Raw genomic sequence first — 17,885 nt, 5'->3', positions numbered from 1 at the left:
AAGCCACAATTGGGTTTTCTATCGACTTCTCTTCGGTCTCGAGTGGGCACACGCGAGTAAGCGATCGGGAGGTGTGATGATACACGAGCCTCGTTGCGAACGGTCTACACGCTCCCCTCTCCGACGTCCTCATCCTCGTCCCCATCCATCCTCCGCCGCCCACTCCTAACCCACTCACTATACGCCCTCTCGCTCCCCGACTCCTTGACAACCCACGCGCACACACCCGCACCCACCAAACTCGCCAACCCGCCGAACCTCAGAACCCAAACCACACTCTCCCCTTCCCCTCCTCCCGCTCCTGCTTCAGAAGAAGGCGAGTGAGCCGTGAGACGGAAGATGAGAGCCGAGACGAGCGCGACGAAGAATTGAGGGACGACGATCGAGAGGTTGTGCAGGCCGAGGATCGTGCCGCCTGCTGGTTGCTTGCGGCGAGGTTGGGGGTCGTCTGTCGGGTGAGAGAGGAGGGGCGTGCGCGAGTCGGGCTGGTGAGAGGGGTGAGAGGGAGAAGAGGGAGTGCGGTGAGGGGAGGAAGAGGGCAGGCCGTGGTAAGAAGGATGGCGGAGGGTCGTGGCGCGGAACGGAGGGCGGTCGCGTAGACGCGGCGGCGCGCGAGGAGAGGCCTGAGTTGGAGACGAGGGCGGAGGAGTAGAGGCGGTGGAGGACGAAGGAGAGGGAGGAGGCGAGTCTTCCAATTCGCGGATGCATTCCATGACGAGCGCGAAGGGGACCTGTGCATACGAGCCGACGCGTTTCCGTCAGTCGCTGAATGAACACCACAAAGACAGCGCAGAGAGACGACGCTCGCTTGGACGCACCCAACAGTTGATAGCCCACGGCACGCCCGCCAGCGCCACAACCGCCATTGCGCCCTTCGTTCCCTTCACAAAGAACGTCCCTTCCATGACCACTGCAAACCAAACAAGCCCAGCGACCCAGCACCCGCGCGGGCTGAGGTTTGAGAGGGCGATTCGAGCCCAGCGAGGGAGGCGCGAGGGGAGAGAGGGGTAGGTCGTGCAGAGGGAGGTGAGGAAGGGGAGGAGGGTGCCCGTCAGGAGGGAGACGAGCGCATAGAGGAGGAGGGCGAGCGAGCCTAGCCGGGTTGCCGAGTCGGACGAGGGAGGTGGAGTCGAGGGCGGGAGTGAGGCGTAGAGTGTCTCGGAGACGTAGGTGGTGCTGACAGGCGGCATGGGAAGGTCGTGTTAGTAGGCGACACTGGCTTGAGGACTGGCCAGCGCACCTGTAGAACAAGAAGGGGAACCATCCAGTCCACGCGAAGAATTGGACTGTGCGGAGCACGACACACGCCAACCGCGTCAGCTCAGCGAGGAAAGGTAAGACGACTGAGTTTGTCCGGTCAAACGCACCGTAGCACACCCTCCTGACCGGCATCGGCAGCTCCCTCACATTATCCCTCACGTCCCTGACAACGTCCACCACCTTGCTCCACACTCCCTCCTTCCCGTTCTCCTCCTCTCCCTTCCGCTCCTTCTCCTCCGAGCACCAACAAGTCACGCCCACCGTCCCCGCAAGCACAACCAAACTGATCGCGCTGAGTTTGCGGAACTGGCCGTCCCCGAGCCACGAGAGGAGTGGCGAGTGGCCGAGGTCGAGATAGCCGAAGAGGTAGCCGAGGATGTTGCCGATATGGGTGTGGCGGCCGAGCCAGGCGGTTGAGAGGGATTGGAGCGAGAGGGGGGAGAGGTCGAGTGCGAGGGCCTGTGCGGAGAAGCGCTCAAAACGTATTCAGCGATCTCCTCGCGAAAGGCAGGCGGAGCTGAAACGTTGAGAGAGCGCGACGCACCCGCAACGAAGCCTGCAGCCCATTCAAGCTGAAATCGAGGACGTAGAACCCCAACACCCCCGCCGCAATGGCGACCAACCTCTCCCTCTCCTTCCGCTGCGGGTCCCAGTCGCCTACACCGCCAAAAATCGATGACGAGCAGAGTAGAGAGGCAAGTTCGCGCGCGTAGGCGATGACGATGGTCGAGAGGATGATGAGGAGGGTCGAGAGGACGATGTAGAAGCGCCGGCGGAAGCCGCCGGGGGAGGAGTCGGAGAGGGCGCCTGTTGCATGGGTATCAGTCAGACGATGTCGTCTCAAAAGCAGGCTGTGCGAGTACAGCGCTACTCTCGCAAGGAACGCAAGGGGGGAATGCATGGCTCACCGACGACTGGCTGGACGATCAGCCCGCTCAGCGGTCCCGCCATCCACACCAAACTAGTCGCCTCCTTCGACAAGCCCAGACCAAGAAGGTAAGGCGTGCCGTAGCTGCGCGAGCGGGTCCCGTGTTAACGCTGATCGCGAGGTCGAGTAGGGGGATAGGGACGACACGCACGCCATCTCTACTGTCCAGGCTAATTGCGCTCCCAGTATGCCCACTGTGAGCGTATTGAGCCGCCAAGTCGTCCACTCGCCCTCCTCGGACTCGTCCTTCCCGACGCTGTCTTTCCCGTCTGGATCCCGCTCGTCTCGCCCATCCCCACCCCCTGCACCCCGTCCTAGCGCTCGGAAGCTCCGTCGCCGGTTCGACCGCGTCCCAGGCGAGCCACTCGGGTGGGGAGGCGGAGAGGAGGGCGAGAGGTCTGCGAAGGACTGGTAGGTCGTGTGGGGCTGGCCTGGCGGAGTGGAAGGGGCTGGCGGAGTGCGAGGCGACGGTGGCATAGTTGGCACGTTCGTAACAGTCCGTCTCAAAGCCTTGGAGTGCGTGTAGTCGGTCGAGACGAGCGAGAGCGATGAGGTAATGAGGAGGGGACGAGATGAGGCGGGACAAAGTTTGGTGGGTCGGCGTGGGTCGTACAATGCCAGTGAGCCTGTCAGCAGCCTGTCTGAGCCGATAGAAGCCAGCGAGCGAGGTGAAGACCGCCAACCCTCCTCATCAGTTCCAGCGGGTCACGTGTTGGCTCCTCTCCTTTCGACTTGTCCCGCTCAAACTCTCGCTGTGACTCGTTGAGACGACAGAACGACTCTCGCGACTCGCCTGAAGCCAACGATGCCCGGCACCTGGACCCGCACGGCCGCGCGGGACCGCTCAACCGCCCTCGCCGCTTCCTCACAAACACCCGCCTCTCACGCTCGCACAACGACCCAGCGAGGCCCAGCAACCCGCGAAGACGATCAGCAGATTTCGCAAATCTTGGCCGAGATGTCGCAGCACCCGCAGGGGGCACAGTCGGCGACTCCTCCTCCGCAACAGCCTCAGGCGTCGACTTCGACGGCCCTGGAGGGGATCCCGGTTGGATCGCCTCAGACGACGACGACTACCGGATCAAGCTCTATCGACCCGCTGCTCAACCCTCTGCCCCTGCCTGTCCCCCCTCCCCTCCCGCCCCTTACCACGGCCGCCTCGATTTCCGACGCGAAGGGCAAGGGGAAGGCTACTGCAGCGAGCGCGGGAGGAGCGTCTGCAGGAGCGGGAGCCGGCGCGAAGAGTAGAGGAAGGGGGAAAAGCGACGAGCGGTTGCAGATGAAGGAGGAGGACTGGGAGCGGAGCAGGAAGGACAATCATGTGCGTCCACCGCGTTCGCCTGCTCAAGTCTCGTCCATACACGGTGCTGATGCGCTTCTTTCGTTCTCGCTGGACGCCCGCAGAAAGAAGTCGAGCGCAAGCGACGCGAAACGATCAATCAAGGCATCACGAACCTCGCCGCCCTCCTCCCCTCAGAACTCCTCACGCAATCCGCCTCTCCCTCCGACACATCCGCCTCTACCTCCAAATCCACCTCCAAGCCTCCCAAAGAAACCACCAACAAATCGACGATCCTCAGCCTCACGCAGTCCTACATCCTCCAACTCAAGGCGTCCGAGCAGCGGATCATCGAGAAGTGGACGCTGGAGAAGTTGTTGATGGAGCAGAGGGTGAGGGAGGTTGAGGGTGAGAGGGAGGGGTGGAGGAAGAGGGCGGAACTGGCCGAGGCGGAGGTGAAGCGGTTGAGGGGCGAGCCGAGCGGGGAGAGCAGTGAAGCTGGGAGGGACAAGAAGCGCGCGAGGGTCGAGGATGGAGAGAGTGCGCAAGGGAAGGCGCAGGAGAACGGCGCGACGGAGGGCGCGTGAGTCGGTCTAGGAGGACGTCGCTTGTCATGGTTGGGAACGCCGCTTGTAGTCTGTCTCGCTTCGTCCGTCTTTGTCGTACTATCCTCGCAATCCACGCTTTCCCTCGTCACTCGAGCGCAAATACAGATGTCCCGATGCAAGCACAAATAGACGAGACCCGTCTAACCCTGACAGCCCTCAATCTATACCTCCTCCTTCTCGTCCTCCTCCCGCACGCCCTTCTTCTCCCGATGCCCAACCTTCCCAATCCCGTAGAGACACGTCGCGCTAATAAGCGTCGCGAGGAACGCAAAGCCTGAGCAGGTGTAGAATGCGGCGTTGAGGCCCTTGTGGATCGCTTCGAGGGGAGTGTTGCGCTGCGAACCAGTTTCTCGTGAGCAGGGGGAGCGAGAAGGCGACGAGGAGAGGACGCACGGCGTTTGGGTCGTAAACCATCCCCAAGTCGCGAGTCGCGCGGGCGGTGACCTTGTCCTGGACGATCGTGTTGATAGCCAGCCCGATACCCGTTCCAATCTCTGCTCGTCTCGACTCGTCAACTCTTGAGGCGAAGAAGAAGAGAGGGGAGGGGACGCACGAGTCGACATGTTGAAGAGACTGCCCGCGAGGGCTTGGTGTCCGTGCCCAGCAACGTGCGAGACGTACAAGATGCCGCACGCAAAGATGAAGTCGGCACCTGTGAGATCGCAAGAAGGCGCCAAAGCCAGTCAGCTCGACTCTACAACGGCGAGCCAAAGGCCAACAGCGGAGAAGCGCGACGCACCGAAGACGCTCAGGATCATTGCCGGGAACTGCCACTGCCAGTACGTATCGTCATAGTTCTGCACCGCGAACAAAAGCGGCGCAAGACCGGTGCCGAGGCAGCCGATTGTGATGAGGATGTGCGCCGGCACGCGAGAGGCGAGGAGGGCGACGATGAGCTGCGTCCGGATGGATCAGCGATGGCAGGACGAGCGTAAGAAGAGGGGCAGGACGGACATTGAGGATAAGGCCGGTGATGCTGGAGGGAAGGAAGCGGACGGTCGCGAGGACCGGCTCGAGACGCATGTAGTCCTGCGGAGCGGTCGAAGGTCAGTCGCGGGTCCGCTTCTCATGAGAGAATAACCAAGCGCACCTGGAAGGTGAGAGAGCAGAAGAACATGTAGCTCGCGCTGCATGCCGCAACAACGGTCAGCGACCTGAACCTTCGCATCCCGAGTCGTCAACTCACAAGCAGCTCCAACCTAGCGCTCCGATGAGCTGCACGATCGCAAACCTGCCCTTGAACCAGATCGACGTGCGCATGAGAGGCGGATGGGGCGTGCGGAACTCGAGGTGGCGCTCGTAGTACCAGAAGACGACGAAGAGGATGATCGAGACGGCGAGGAGAGTGGGGATGTAGGGCGTGCGCCACTGCGAGCCAAGGCGGGTCAGGTTGGCCCGACTCACAACCGGAAAAGGGTCGAGACGCACCCCGTTCGGCGCGCCCTCTCCGTCCGCCAGTGCAAACGTCAACAACGTCACGGCGCTCGTAATGAGAGCACCGCCGATCCAATCGACCGTCAAGCTCTTGTCTTTCGCGTGATCGGGCGGGACGAGGAAGAGCGCCGCGATGCCAATCAGAGCGCCGATACCCGTCGAGACGAAGAAGACGGCGCGCCAGGTGATGGCGGCGTACTCCGTCAGGCTGTGCAATGCAGTGCGTCAACGCCATAGATCAGCACATGAGATCGAGGGCGATTGGACGCACACTCCGCCGATAACAGCACCGAGACTGCCGCCCATTGGCGCACCAGCCGAGAAGAGCGCAAATGCTGTCGTCTTCCGCTGTCCAGGGGGGAACGACGAGCCGAGGATGCCGAGCGCAGAAGGCTGTGTTGACAGGGCCGTCAGTAGAGTACTCGCTCATCAAGCGAGAGACGGCACGCACGATCGCAGCACCGAGTGCTGCGCCTTGCATCGCTCGGAAGAAGTCGATCGAGACTTCGTTCTGGGCGAAGCCGCATGCGATCGACCAGATGACGAACCAGATCATGCCGCCGATGAATACCCTGCGGGAGGAGAGAGCAAGGGGGTCAGGGAGGGACGACGAGCTGAGGGGACGGGTCGACCTCACTTCTTGTGACCATACTGTGCGCGTTGTCGTTTCCAGTCAGCCGTTGATTACGAAAGGAGTGCGTAGCAGCGAGCTGCAGGACGCACAATATCCGCTAACCGCCCGAACAGCAGAAGCAATCCTCCGAACGCGACCGAGTACGAGGAGATCAGCCACTGGAGGTTCGTCGTCTGGATATTCAGGTCCGCGCCGAGAGTCGGAAGGGCGAGCTGGACGGACTGGACTTGCATGATCTGCGGGCGAGAGAAGAGAGGTGAGCGGGTTCCTCGCGACCCAGCGTCAAGCGGAATGGACGCACGTTCAGCATCATACACATCGTCATGGTGAGGACCAGCAGGACCTGCCGAGTCGTGCTCATCTCGGGCCAGGCATGTTCCGCCTCTCCCTCCATCTCTGGCGGTCCCGCTCCCTTTGTCTCGGCGGATTCGGCGGACAGCGGCGCTTGTGCCATCTCTGGCCCCTCTACGGGTACTTCCGTGTCCAGCGAGCCCTTCAATCCCTGTTCTCGCCCTCCTCCTCTTTCGCCGCGCAACTCGGCCGGTCGGTCGGGTGCAGCAAAGGTGCCAGACGTGCTGGTGCTGTCGCTCCCGGACGCGGTTGCCATTGTCTCCCTATCGACGAAGAACCCGCTTGCGGCGCGACGAGCGAGTTTGGCGAGCCGGCAGCGGAGTGAGGGTTCCGGGCGAGGAGGCGAGGCGGAGGGAGGGGGGCACCGATGTCGGGTCCTTCGCGCGTGCAAGACCGCCTGAGGGTATCAAGCACCTCTATCGTCCAGCAAGCGTGAGAAGCGGTGAGCCAGTGAAGTCGAGGAGCGCAAGGAGAAGCTGCGCATCTTGACATCTGGCAACCTCGCCGTCACCTGCTGACCTGGCTTTCGAGTGAGTTCGGCGCTCTGGTGGACTTGCTCAAGGAGCATCGCCGTCCTTTCAGACCGCCTCGACGCCGCCTGCTTGGAGGATTCGTCTTCATCAGTTAACGACTCTGAACGGCGTCAAGTCAGCGACGAAAGCCTGTCGGGGCTTGTGGGCAGGCGTATGCATTTCTGAGCCTTGAAAGTGAGTCTACACGAGCCCTCGTATTCCCAGCCCTGCGGCGAGACTGGGTTTGGCACCCTCGTCCCGAACTGCCTTTCCCTCCTCACGAAGAGCGGCTGAGAGGATGGGCAAAGGCAATGCAGACTGACTTGCGTGACTCCCACAGAGCACCCATGAGCTCGCCCACCGACCAGCACGACTTTACAACCACACCCCCCTCGACCTCGATGCCCGGCATCTCGCTCGGTCTGACCCGCATCCACCGCCTGCTGTACCTTCTGCGCTCTCCTCACCTTGCAACACCCGTCGTTCACATCGCCGGTACGAACGGCAAAGGCTCCGTCTCGGCGTACCTATCGTCTATCCTCTCGCACAGCAAACTCGCTGTCGGACGATTCAACAGCCCGCATCTTGTCGACGAGTGGGACTGCATACAACTACATGGAGGGCCAGTCGATGAGGGACTGTTCTTGGAGGCGAAGAAGGAAGTTGAGCGGGTCAGTGAGCGTGAAGGAGTCGGTGCGACCAGCTTCGAGGTCCTAACAGCGACTGCGTTCTCGCTATTCGCGCGGGCAAGGCCGCCATTGGACGTTGCAGTGGTTGAAGTCGGTATGGGCGGGAGCGAAGACGCGACGAACGTCGTGCCGGCGGAAAAGACGCTCTTGTCGGTCGTCACGGCAGTCGAGCTGGATCACCAGAAGTTCCTTGGAGACACGGTCGGCGAGATTGCGACGGTCAAGGCTGGCATCACGCGGGAAGGCGGAGACGTCGTGTTGAGCGTGCAGGCGCACCAGGAGGCGACTGAAGCGGTGAAGCGAGTCGCGGCGGAACGAGGTGCGCGGGTGTGGCAGGCTGGGGAGGCAGTTATTGTTGCAGATGGCGAGGCAGGCGCATCTCGGGAAGCGGTATCCTTGACCTTCCCTCCACCACCGTTCGCCGCCATCCCGCTCAAAGCGACTTCCGTCGTTCCGCCTCTCGAGTCGCCTTCACCGGCTACATCCGCGTCTGTCACTGCCCGACTACCCTTACCCGGCTCCTACCAGCTCCAGAATTCTGCTACCGCCGTCCTCGCCGCCCAGCTCCTCCGCACCCACCCGCGCACGCTCTCCCTCCTGCCGTCTCTCTCGCATATCACCGACGACTCGATCCGCACGGGCGTCGAAGCGACTCGATGGCCCGGCCGACTAAGCTGGGAGACCTACAACACCTCTTCAGGCCACCAAGTCCCTCTGCTGCTCGACGGCGCACACAACCCTTCTTCGGCCGCCCTCCTCGCTTCGTACCTCGCCTCACTTCCTCCAGCTCTCCGACCCTCGACACTCGTCTTTGCGCTCTCGGCACCGCGCGATCCGGCAGACGTCGTCAGGCCTCTCTTGCGGGCGCTCGCGGCGCACGAACGCAGATTGCGAGTCGTCTGCTGCGGCTTCTCTACGCCCATCGGCATGGAGTGGGTGCGGTCAACACCGGCTTCCGAGCTCGCTGCGGCAGTCAAGCGGATAGCAGCGGTTCAGGTTGAGGAGGCGCCTGACGCGGAGGCGGCACTACGGCTAGTGGAGGATCGGGTGCCCGGTGAGGGGTCGGTCGTCGTTGCGGGCAGTCTGTATCTCGTCGCGGACGCGATGCGGACGTTGCGGCGAAGACAGCAGGCCGGGGAGAATTCGTAGAGGGTTTGCCGGCGGAAGCGGCGCGCTCGAGCCTGTCATGCTTCTATCTCAAACATGTCCAAGGCATTCTTCCTGCCCCTCATCGTTCAGAGAAGCCAAGTCGGTCGGAGACTGATGAAGTTGGAGGATCGGGTGCAGAGCAAGAGTGACGCAGCGGAAGCCAAGGGAGATGGCGGGCCTGCACCCAAAGCACATATTAGACACTCTGCGCAGCTTCAGCGAATCCTTTGGCGAGATCGAGCGTGCTGTCCAAGGGAGACCTCCTCATCGAGCGAACCTTCGCTGTCGTCCGCACGCTGCGTACTCACTGGCTGAGTCGCACGCCATCTTGACGAGACCAACATGACCACCCGAGTGGACCTACGCCTCCCACCACTCAAATTCCTCATCACCGGCGCCCTCTCCCTCGTCCTCCTGATCCACCTCGTCACCCTCCACACGAGCGACACCTACGCCCGACATGCCTCCATAGAGTCGCTTAGATCGAAGTTGGGACTGAGCTCGGATGGCATGCCGGTCGTTTGGAGAGGGGGTCAGGCGAGTCGGGTTGGTGGTGGAGCTGCGAAGACGGGAGGAGTGCAAGAGTGGGAGGGCGACGGCGCTTCGGTGAGTTTCGTCAGGAGGCGCTGTATTGTCGAGCTTCAACAGACAGGAAGCGGCGGAGGCGCTGGAGAAGCTGACCTCGTCGTGGGATTCCTCCTCCCGCTGCGCAGACGAACGCAACTCGCGCAAACGCCGCCTTTGTCCTTCTCGCCCGTAATAGCGACGTTTGGGATGTCCTCACATCCGTGAAAGCGATCGAAGGTGCGTTGGCTTCGCCTCTGCCGATCTTGACCTTCGAAGCTGGACTTGCTCGGGCTGACCTCTTTCTTCGACCGCAGACCGCTTCAACCGCCGCCACAACTACCCCTACGTCTTCCTGAACGACGAGCCCTTCTCTGACGAGTTCAAGCGGCACACATCTGGCGTCGCATCCGGCCCCTGCACCTACGGCCGAGTCCCGAAGGAACACTGGCTCGAGCCCGAATGGATCGACGAAGAGCGGGCTGCGGAGGCGAGGAAGAAGATGGAGGAGCAGCATGTGATCTATGGCGGGAACAAGATTTATCGCAGGATGTGCAGGTTCTTCTCGGGCTTTGTACATAAGCATCCGCTTCTGAAGGACTACGACTACTACTGGCGGCTCGAGTGGGTCGCTCGCCTCCCTCGTACTGCTACACGGGCTGACGCTTTATTCCGTGCAGCCCGAATGTCAAATTCTGTGCGTTGCGCCTCTCCTTCTCGCCGACCTTTCGCCAATCCTGTCGCGCCTTGCTCCTCCGTTCCCGCACTTCGGTGCTGACTCAGCTATCGCGCAGACTGCGACTTCGAGAACGACCCCTTCTGGCTGATGCAGGAGAAGAAGAAGAAGTACGGCTGGGTCGTGTGCGTCGGCGTTTCACCTTTTCGCTGGCCTCGCTTCGACTGATCACGCCTCATGCGCAGCTCGCTGTACGAGTACAAGGAGACGATTGAGACGCTTTGGCAGACTACGAAAGGTGCGGCGCTCTTCTGGCTGGCAGAGACGGAGCTCGCGTCACTTCCTTCTTGAACGAGTCTCCTCACTCATCGTTCCGGCCGTTGTACAGAGTTCATCAACAAGAATCCACACTACCTCGCCAAGCCGAACAACATGAAATGGATCAGCAACGATGACGGCGAGACCTACAACCGCTGCCACTTCTGGTCCGTTTTGCTTGCCCTTCTTTCTCCCTCTTCCCCCTCCCTCTTCCTGCACTTGCTGACCCCTTCGAGAACAGGTCCAACTTCGAGATTGCCGACCTCAACTGGCTTCGAAGCGAGGCTTACGAAAAGTATTTCGAGCACTTGGATCGGGCGGGAGGGTTCTCGTACGAGCGGTGGGGAGGTGCGTCCCGCTGACTTCCCTAGCCGAGTATCAGATCGTTGAGTCTCGAATTGCCCCGGGCAGACGCGCCCGTGCATTCGATAGCGGCGGCGCTGTTCCTCAAGCCTGAGGAGGTGCACTACTTCAACGAGTGCGTTCCGTTCTCCCCTCGCATGCTTCCCGTGGCTAGGCGTTCCCTCCTCTGCTCGCATGCTTCCGGTGTCGACCCCCGAAACTAAGGAATTGACGAGATTCGACGTTCGCTCACAGCGTCGGCTATCGCCACGAGCCGTTCCAGCACTGTCCCAAGGATCAGCCTAGGCTCTGTAGCTGTAATCCCAACGACGCAAACAATTTCGAGGACCACTGGTGCGTCTCGCTCAGTCTCCTCTCCGCTTCTCGCTCAGCGTTGAGCGCAACTGACGGTGATTCCGTCCTCCCCCTCCTCCCTCTTCGTTCTCTCGCTTCGTACTCGCTTGCTTCTCGTGCGCAGGTACTCGTGCACACCGCGGTGGAAGGAGCTGAACCCGGACTGGAAGACGCAGTGAACGGGAAGTGAAGGAGGACCATGTTGGACGTCCATGTATCTCGATACCCCGCTCGCTCGTTTCTCGCACGATACCCTCCCCGTTCTCGCAAGCACAGACACTATTGCACTCGTCCGGACCGTGCATCGCGAGAGGTTGACTGACCACTCCTTCACCGCGCCTTCTTCCCTTGACCATTGACGACTCGCTCACATCGCTCTCGCCGCCGCTTTACCGTCTCACACACATTCTACCCAGTCTCTCAATGGCAGCAAAGGTGCGCGCCTCCCTCCCACTCGAAGCGCGAGCGCACACCATACGTAAATAGCCACTCACCTCCCCGGCTCGCGCGCAGGAGTTCTTCCAGCCCCAGGGGTACGGCGGACAGCAGGGTGGACCGCCGCAGGGTGGCGAGCGTGGATGGGGACACGGGCCGCAGCAGCCTCAGTACGGAGGCGGAGGGTACGGTGGACCTCCTCAGGGTGGAGTGAGTACCAACGCTCGCGATGTTCGGGAAGTCCTGCGGCGCTGACTGTGATGTTGTCGCACCCAGTACTACCCTCCCCAAGCTCCGCCGCAGGCGTACGGCGGCTACGGTCAACAGCAGTACCCTCAGCAAATGCCTCCGCAGCAAGTGCGTCTTCGCTCGCTTGACGACCGTGCATGCGAATGAAACTGACTCTGAGATGGTACAGGTCTACGTCCAGCAGCCGCAGAAGAACAGCGGGCCGGGAGCGGGAGCAGGATGCTGTGCTTGCTTGGTGCGTCCTCGTTCCTTCGATCCGTCCGTATGAGCCTGTACTGACTCCTTCGTGACCTTTTGTAGGCCGGTGCATGCTTGTGCTGCTGCGCTGAAGAGGCGTGCTGCGACATGCTCATGTAACCGGGCCCTTCGCCTCCTCAAGAAACGGACTCTCGCCTCGCCCGATACTCCTTCTCCTCGAGACTCTCCTACGACAGACTATTTACGATATCCCGCCTCCTACCACCTTGACCCGTCGCCTAGCCTTCTAGCCTCGTCCTAGTTCTCCGCCTCTCGCTCGGGAGCGCTTTGCCCTGTTATTCGATTCAGATTCCGCTTCACCTCGCGCTGTTCGACGTGCATCGAGCTGAGAGACCAGCTCAATAGCAAGCGAGCGACCAGCGCCCGCTTCAAGTCCGTCTACAACTCATCCCTCGCAGTCTCCACCCTCTTCTCAGCCTCCTCGCGCTTCATCTCCTCCAACCGTTCCTGCACCCACCTCCTCCCGCTCTCTCCAACCCTCCGCCTCTCCCTCTCCCTCAACACCGCACTACACCCACCCCTCGCCTCCTCCCCAACACTACCCTGCAACGCCCTCGTTTCGAGGGAGAACAAAGCGTTCGCGAGGTGGTGTTTCGAGAGTTGCGGGCGCCAGTGTGCTGGGTCGGAGGGGAGGTTGAATAGCTCGTTCAGGGATTTGAAGAACGAGGGAAGGGGAGAAGAGCGGAGGATGTGGATGCGGGATTTGAAGGTGAGGTGTTGAGGTTCGACAGGCGGAGGGAGACGCGAAGAAGGGACGAGCGCGTCGAGGACGGCGTCGGCCCATCGCCGAGCTCGTTGGTCGATCACGACGGCGCGCTGGAAGACGTGCATGTACTCCTCTGACATCCCTCGCATCGAGGGAGGAAGGATCTCGTCTTCCTCCTTCTGGCTATAGCCGAAGCGCGAGTCGCGAGGACGAAGCAGGTCAAGTGTCGCGGTAAGCTGCGAACGGAGGTGGTGGGCGGCCATTATCTGCACGGGCTCAGGCAAGTCCGCTCCAGCGTCCTCGTCGTTCTTGTCGCCGTACTTCGCCGCGATGTTCTCCCACTCCCTCGCGACGTTCCCCAACACCCCGCCCTTCGACGAATCGTACATCGCGTCCCACTGCGTCCTCAAAGCCTGGCGGAACGTCTCCCCTCCGTTTCCCATCGGCTGGTCGAGCATTGCCCTCCGCTTCTCCGCCGCCTCCTCTCCCTCCGCAGCTGTACCGTCCTTCTGCGCAGTCGCAACACCCATGATCGATTCGACCCACTCCTCAAACTCCCTGTCCTTCTTCTCCCTCTCCACCCTCTCCTCCTCCAGCAGCCGCTGCTCCTCGCGCTCCAGAATCGCATTCGTGAAAGACGTCTCCGAGACATAGAGGAACCTCGTCGGCCGGCGAGAATTGACGGCTTCGAGATCGGAGAGGACGGCGGAGAGGTAAGTCGTCCTTCGTTCCCTCTCTCCCTCGACGCTGTCGGCTTCTTCGCCGAGAGGAGGAGGGGGAAGGTACTCCAACACGTCCAGCCACCCTTTCGCGACTTCTTCCATCCCCCGCTCCATCTTCCCCCTCAACACCTCACTGGCCTCTTCCCATTCGCGCACTTCGTGAGCAGGAAAAGGCGGCGCGTCGGGTTGTTGGACTGGGAGTGCGAGGGCCGAGTCGAGGAGTGTTGAGAGGGTTAGAGGGTACGAGATGGATTCGAGGTGGAGAAGGTGGGAGGGATTCATGGAGGAGTTTGAGGAGGACGAGGAGGGGGAGGATCGAAGGGCGCTGCGAGCCGGCGCATCCAGTTGTGATCAGCTTGTACGACGTGCCAGGTTACTTTGGGAGATTGTGGGACGCACGCATTGACGAACTCTCCCGCTTTATCCGCCGCGAAACCTTCAAGCAAGAGCCCCGTCCTGACCACCGTCCCAAGCAGCCCGACAAGCACCGCAGCTTTCGGGAACGGCGTTCTCAGCACTAATCCCACCCGCAAACCAATCAGCCTACTCATCTCGAGAGAAGGAGGCAACCGAACGCACGAGATAGAACCGTCCCTAGCACGCTCCCCGGCGTTCCGTAAGACCGCTGGAGGAGCAAGAGTGGTGCTCCGAAGACGTTCTGGATGATGGAGGCGACGAGCGCGAAGGCCAGGGCTGTCCAGGTTGGCATGGGAAGTGTTCGTTCGGTGTGCGATGAAGGTGGGGAGAGAGAAAGGGAGAGGCGAGAGAGACGTGCGGACGGCGGTGACTGTCGCAGAGCAACTGATCAGGTGCAAGCCGAGCGAGAGCAGCACGAGACGAAGCCAGACAGCGAAACGTAGCGGACGAGGAGGAAGAGCGAACGGGACCAGTTTGGGGACAGCGTGGTGCACGACAGCGATCTCTTCTCGCGGACCGACGAAGCATCCGGTGCGGTGCACATCCCGCTCTCACGAAAGGAGCCCGTCAGGCCGCAAACGAGAAAGCAGACTGTCCATTCTCCCCATCCACCTCGCACGAGAGCGCGTCTACGATCCCGCCCAACCGTGTGTCCGTGATGCGCCTACACCCTCCGTCGGTCCGACATGACGCGGACGATGCAGCCGATGCCGGCTACTTCGGTAAGCTGTGCGGGGGCGGCGGCGACAGAAGAGCAGAGAAGAGACAGGGAGTCTTGTCAGTGCGCTGTCTGACCAGGCATGACAGGTCTAGCCGGACTACTTCCCCACTGGCAGTGAGGAAAACAGCCGGCAGGTGTTGCCTGTTGTCCAGGCGGCTGATGCGATGTTTGCTAGCGAACGAAAGGACGCCGCAACGCACCTTTTCGTGCCACCCGAGGACAACGTTCCCACTCGTGTCCCCCAGGTTCTCCATCGCCTTGTACAAGTACTTCATGAGCGTGACCTGCGCGACAAGTGAGAGTCAGCAACAAACGCTCGCCTTTCAGCTTTACCCACGGCTTTAGCTCGATCGGGTATAGCAACAGGCAGAGGAGCGCGCCCGCACCTGTTCTGAGGGGTCGAGTTGCTGCACCAGCGTGGGGATGTCGGTTGATCGGGTCGAGTTGAGGATCGAGAGGACGGTCGCGAGGGCGGTTGCCTGCCGAGTGGAGCGTCAGCGTCTCAAAGGGATCCTTCGCCAAGGGGGCAGCGACTATGGTCCAGTCTGCGCCGAACAAGCCCGCCAGCGAGTTCCCCAGTTGTCGAACACCTGGAAGAAGCGCCAAACGTACCTTTGCCTGCTTCGTCTCTGGCACGCTGTCCTCCCCGTACGGCCACTCTCCCTCCCTGAGCACCTCCTTCAGTGCACTCCCCACATCGCCCCTCTGCAACAGTCCCCTGACAGTCCTGTCCTTCTCCTGAGCGCCCGCGAGCGCCTGTGCGGGTCCGCGCGGGTCGGGGTGGTACAGCGACGAGGGGTCGACGCGGTCTTCGTCGTATTGGTCGATGTCGATTCGGCGGAAGTTTGTCCCCGACAGGGCGGCGGTCGAGGCGGACATGGCTGAGCGAGATGAGGAGGACGAGTGACCGAGTAGTGGGGGTTGTTCAGCGGTGGCAGCGAGCGGGAGGCGGTCTGGCTAGCGTGGAAGGCTTTAAGAGGCTCAGAAAAAGCGTCTGGCGGGGGAGCGACCCTCGAACAGCGAGGAGTAATGAAGCGACGAGGATGAAGCGGCACTGGTGACGATTGTAATCCAGTCAATACAACCAGTTATATTCAACCCATTACACCGCTCCAAGTAGCTCCAGAGCTATCGTACTGGCGTGGGTGCTAATAAAACGATACCCTGCGAGTCCAGCCGTACCCTCGCTGGACCCGCATGAGCAAAGTAGCGCCGACGGTCTTCTCATCGCCAACTTCCTCGACTCCGCGACTTGCGCTCGTTTTCACCCGCGTTCACCGGCTGAACAGAGGGCGTGCGTGCCAGTCAGCTCCGATGGCGCACTGCAACCCAGCCCGCGCACTGCGGGTCGCGCTCGCTGCGTGAGTTTCCCCCTCGCTCTCCATCTCTCGCCGACTTTCTGCGAACGCGTACAACTCGCTCACACTCGCTTGATGGACCCGCGACAGCCCAGCACGGCAACATACCCCGCTCAACACGCTCGCACGACAAGCAGCGCGGTCCCCAGCTCTTCTCTTCGCCTCGTCCTCGACCTCCTCCCTCTTCGCCCGTCCTCGATCGCTCCCTCCCTTCCACCGCACCTTCGCTAGCTCTACGCCCGCCCGCGCATCAGTATTCAGCAGTCTCTGGGGTGGAGAGGTGAAGAAGGCGGAGCCGTTGCCGAACGCGGCGGGTGAGGCGACTTCAGCAGCAGTGTCGGAGGAAGCGAGTCTCGCGGCGACTGCTCCTCCGCCTGAACCTGTCGCGTCATCCCAACCGGTAGTCGACAGTGTCTCCGTCCCCGCCAACGACTTCGCGACTCTGCTGAACCCGACCGGACCCATGGCCGACCCGACTCTCACCTCGAACTACTACGACGGCATCGCGACCGGCACGCTCGACCTCGCCTCTCTCGCCGGCTCGTGGGGACCGCACCCGATCATGCGCCTCCAATCCATGTTCCTCCACCTTCACGAGTCGTTCCCTCTCCTCGGTCACCCAGGCCTCCAGTGGGCCGTCCTTATCCCCGTCGTCACCCTCGGCCTCCGCTTCCTCCTCTTCCCCTTCCTCGTCCGCTCGCAACGCAACACGGCAAAGATGGCGATCATCCAGCCCCAGCTCCTCAAGGGCATGGAGAAGCTCAAGGCGGCCAAGGCAGCGGGCGACCTCCAGCAGATGCAGATTGCGCAGTTCGAGACGCAGTCCCTCATGCGCGAACACGGCGTCAACCCCATCGCCAACTTCATCTTCCCGCTCTGCCAGGCGGCAGTCTTCATGTGCATGTTCTTCGGGATCCGGGGGCTCGCCAACTCGGGTCTCTTGAGCTTGACGACTGAGGGCTTCGGCTGGGTGCCGGATCTCACCAAGTCGGACCCGTACTACATCCTGCCCGTCACGAGTACCGCCTTGACGCTCCTTACGCTCGAGGTGCGTTCGTTCGGCTTCCCTGCGCCTAGTTTCACCTGTGCTGACAGACACCTTTCTGCAGACGGGCATCGACGGCTCGACGACGGTTCAGACGACCATGACGCGCAACATGAAGACGATCTTCCGCGCCCTCATGGTTGTCTCGCTCCCCGTCATCGCCTACTTCCCTGCCGTGAGTTTGCCCGAATCTCTTGCCTAAATCACTTCCTGACCCGTCCATGTGCGCGCAGGCTCTTCTCCTCTACTGGACGACCAACAACTTCATCTCCCTCACCCAGACCACTCTCCTCAAGCTCCCCGCCGTCCGTACCGCGCTGGGCATCCCCATCCCCCCTCCGAAGCCCCAACCCGGCGACAAGAACTACGTCAAGGAGCCCTCTTTCGCCGAGGCGTTCAAGACGTTCGGCTCGTCAATCAAGGAGAAGGTGAACGAGACAGCAGCCGAGGCGCAGAAGGCGACTGAGATGCAGGCGCGGTTCAAGCGCGCGCAGGAGCAGCGCAATCAGGCTCCCGCGTCCCCGGTCGCTGCAGCGGGCGGCCGCAAGCCGCTTGCGAAGCCGCTGTCGGAGTCGACGCAGACGATCGCGGCGGATTTGGCGGCGGACGTTGTGCGCAAGGCCGCTGCGCCTTCCGCTCCCAAGCTCCCCAAGGAGCCGCTGGTCAAGGCCGAGCCGGTCGTCAAGGCTGAGACGAAGGCTGTCCCGTCGAGCGTGCGCGACTTTGAGAGGGAGAAGCGGAGGAGGATCGCCGCGTCGAGGGCGGCGAGGGTTGTGAAGACTGAGTGAGCGGATAGAACAACCGGCGGAGCAGACTTGTACGAGCCACCACTCGGGTTGTAACCTTAGCTTTCGCGAATTCCTTTTGCGTGCCTCG

General features: G+C 61.8%; 9 protein-coding genes across 9 annotated transcripts; 5 read left to right on the top strand and 4 right to left on the bottom strand.

Annotated features, from left to right (window-relative positions):
• Window positions 1-104: 104 nt before the first annotated feature.
• RHTO_03443 (MFS transporter, sucrose transport protein) lies at window positions 105-2,665 on the bottom strand (the record flags this gene model as incomplete). Its single annotated transcript, XM_016417114.1, has 7 exons — window positions 105-731; window positions 819-1,176; window positions 1,241-1,286; window positions 1,368-1,719; window positions 1,805-2,067; window positions 2,169-2,272; window positions 2,340-2,665. The coding sequence occupies 7 exons, from the start codon at window positions 2,663-2,665 to the stop codon at window positions 105-107; spliced, it is 2,076 nt and encodes a 691-aa protein (XP_016271643.1).
• A 328-nt stretch (window positions 2,666-2,993) lies between these two features.
• On the top strand, window positions 2,994-4,054 carry RHTO_03442 (helix-loop-helix dna-binding domain containing protein; the record flags this gene model as incomplete). Its single annotated transcript, XM_016417113.1, has 2 exons — window positions 2,994-3,509; window positions 3,593-4,054. The coding sequence occupies 2 exons, from the start codon at window positions 2,994-2,996 to the stop codon at window positions 4,052-4,054; spliced, it is 978 nt and encodes a 325-aa protein (XP_016271642.1).
• Window positions 4,055-4,236: 182 nt separating this feature from the next.
• Window positions 4,237-6,597, bottom strand: RHTO_03441 (Major Facilitator Superfamily protein; the record flags this gene model as incomplete). The annotated part of the gene is made up of 13 exons (XM_016417112.1): window positions 4,237-4,410; window positions 4,469-4,569; window positions 4,629-4,727; window positions 4,815-4,971; window positions 5,030-5,104; window positions 5,166-5,202; window positions 5,262-5,443; window positions 5,504-5,717; window positions 5,781-5,902; window positions 5,961-6,081; window positions 6,147-6,160; window positions 6,233-6,379; window positions 6,445-6,597. The coding sequence occupies 13 exons, from the start codon at window positions 6,595-6,597 to the stop codon at window positions 4,237-4,239; spliced, it is 1,596 nt and encodes a 531-aa protein (XP_016271641.1).
• Window positions 6,598-7,353: 756 nt separating this feature from the next.
• RHTO_03440 (tetrahydrofolylpolyglutamate synthase) lies at window positions 7,354-8,844 on the top strand (the record flags this gene model as incomplete). The annotated part of the gene is made up of 1 exon (XM_016417111.1): window positions 7,354-8,844. The coding sequence occupies one exon, from the start codon at window positions 7,354-7,356 to the stop codon at window positions 8,842-8,844; it is 1,491 nt and encodes a 496-aa protein (XP_016271640.1).
• Window positions 8,845-9,186: 342 nt separating this feature from the next.
• RHTO_03439 (alpha 1,2-mannosyltransferase, glycosyltransferase family 15 protein) lies at window positions 9,187-11,277 on the top strand (the record flags this gene model as incomplete). The annotated part of the gene is made up of 11 exons (XM_016417110.1): window positions 9,187-9,450; window positions 9,558-9,648; window positions 9,726-10,032; window positions 10,089-10,105; window positions 10,203-10,269; window positions 10,330-10,382; window positions 10,473-10,569; window positions 10,644-10,750; window positions 10,814-10,880; window positions 11,000-11,098; window positions 11,223-11,277. The coding sequence occupies 11 exons, from the start codon at window positions 9,187-9,189 to the stop codon at window positions 11,275-11,277; spliced, it is 1,224 nt and encodes a 407-aa protein (XP_016271639.1).
• Window positions 11,278-11,521: 244 nt separating this feature from the next.
• RHTO_03438 (uncharacterized protein) lies at window positions 11,522-12,139 on the top strand (the record flags this gene model as incomplete). The annotated part of the gene is made up of 5 exons (XM_016417109.1): window positions 11,522-11,533; window positions 11,612-11,743; window positions 11,810-11,890; window positions 11,952-12,017; window positions 12,083-12,139. The coding sequence occupies 5 exons, from the start codon at window positions 11,522-11,524 to the stop codon at window positions 12,137-12,139; spliced, it is 348 nt and encodes a 115-aa protein (XP_016271638.1).
• A 279-nt stretch (window positions 12,140-12,418) lies between these two features.
• Window positions 12,419-14,177, bottom strand: RHTO_03437 (uncharacterized protein; the record flags this gene model as incomplete). The annotated part of the gene is made up of 3 exons (XM_016417108.1): window positions 12,419-13,793; window positions 13,868-13,985; window positions 14,048-14,177. The coding sequence occupies 3 exons, from the start codon at window positions 14,175-14,177 to the stop codon at window positions 12,419-12,421; spliced, it is 1,623 nt and encodes a 540-aa protein (XP_016271637.1).
• Window positions 14,178-14,549: 372 nt separating this feature from the next.
• RHTO_03436 (arp2/3 complex 16 kDa subunit) lies at window positions 14,550-15,485 on the bottom strand (the record flags this gene model as incomplete). The annotated part of the gene is made up of 4 exons (XM_016417107.1): window positions 14,550-14,612; window positions 14,807-14,890; window positions 14,993-15,085; window positions 15,219-15,485. 4 exons carry the CDS (start codon window positions 15,483-15,485, stop codon window positions 14,550-14,552), a joined length of 507 nt encoding a protein of 168 aa, XP_016271636.1.
• A 318-nt stretch (window positions 15,486-15,803) lies between these two features.
• Window positions 15,804-17,797, top strand: RHTO_03435 (preprotein translocase subunit YidC; the record flags this gene model as incomplete). Its single annotated transcript, XM_016417106.1, has 4 exons — window positions 15,804-15,967; window positions 16,055-17,012; window positions 17,074-17,184; window positions 17,243-17,797. 4 exons carry the CDS (start codon window positions 15,804-15,806, stop codon window positions 17,795-17,797), a joined length of 1,788 nt encoding a protein of 595 aa, XP_016271635.1.
• Window positions 17,798-17,885: the final 88 nt, after the last annotated feature.

The sequence above is a fragment of the Rhodotorula toruloides genome (assembly GCF_000320785.1).
Source record: "Rhodotorula toruloides NP11 unplaced genomic scaffold Scaffold20, whole genome shotgun sequence".
Taxonomy (NCBI): Eukaryota; Fungi; Basidiomycota; class Microbotryomycetes; order Sporidiobolales; family Sporidiobolaceae; genus Rhodotorula; species Rhodotorula toruloides.
Note: the sequence above shows the minus strand (reverse complement) of the source record. Positions and strands in the feature narration are given on the sequence as shown.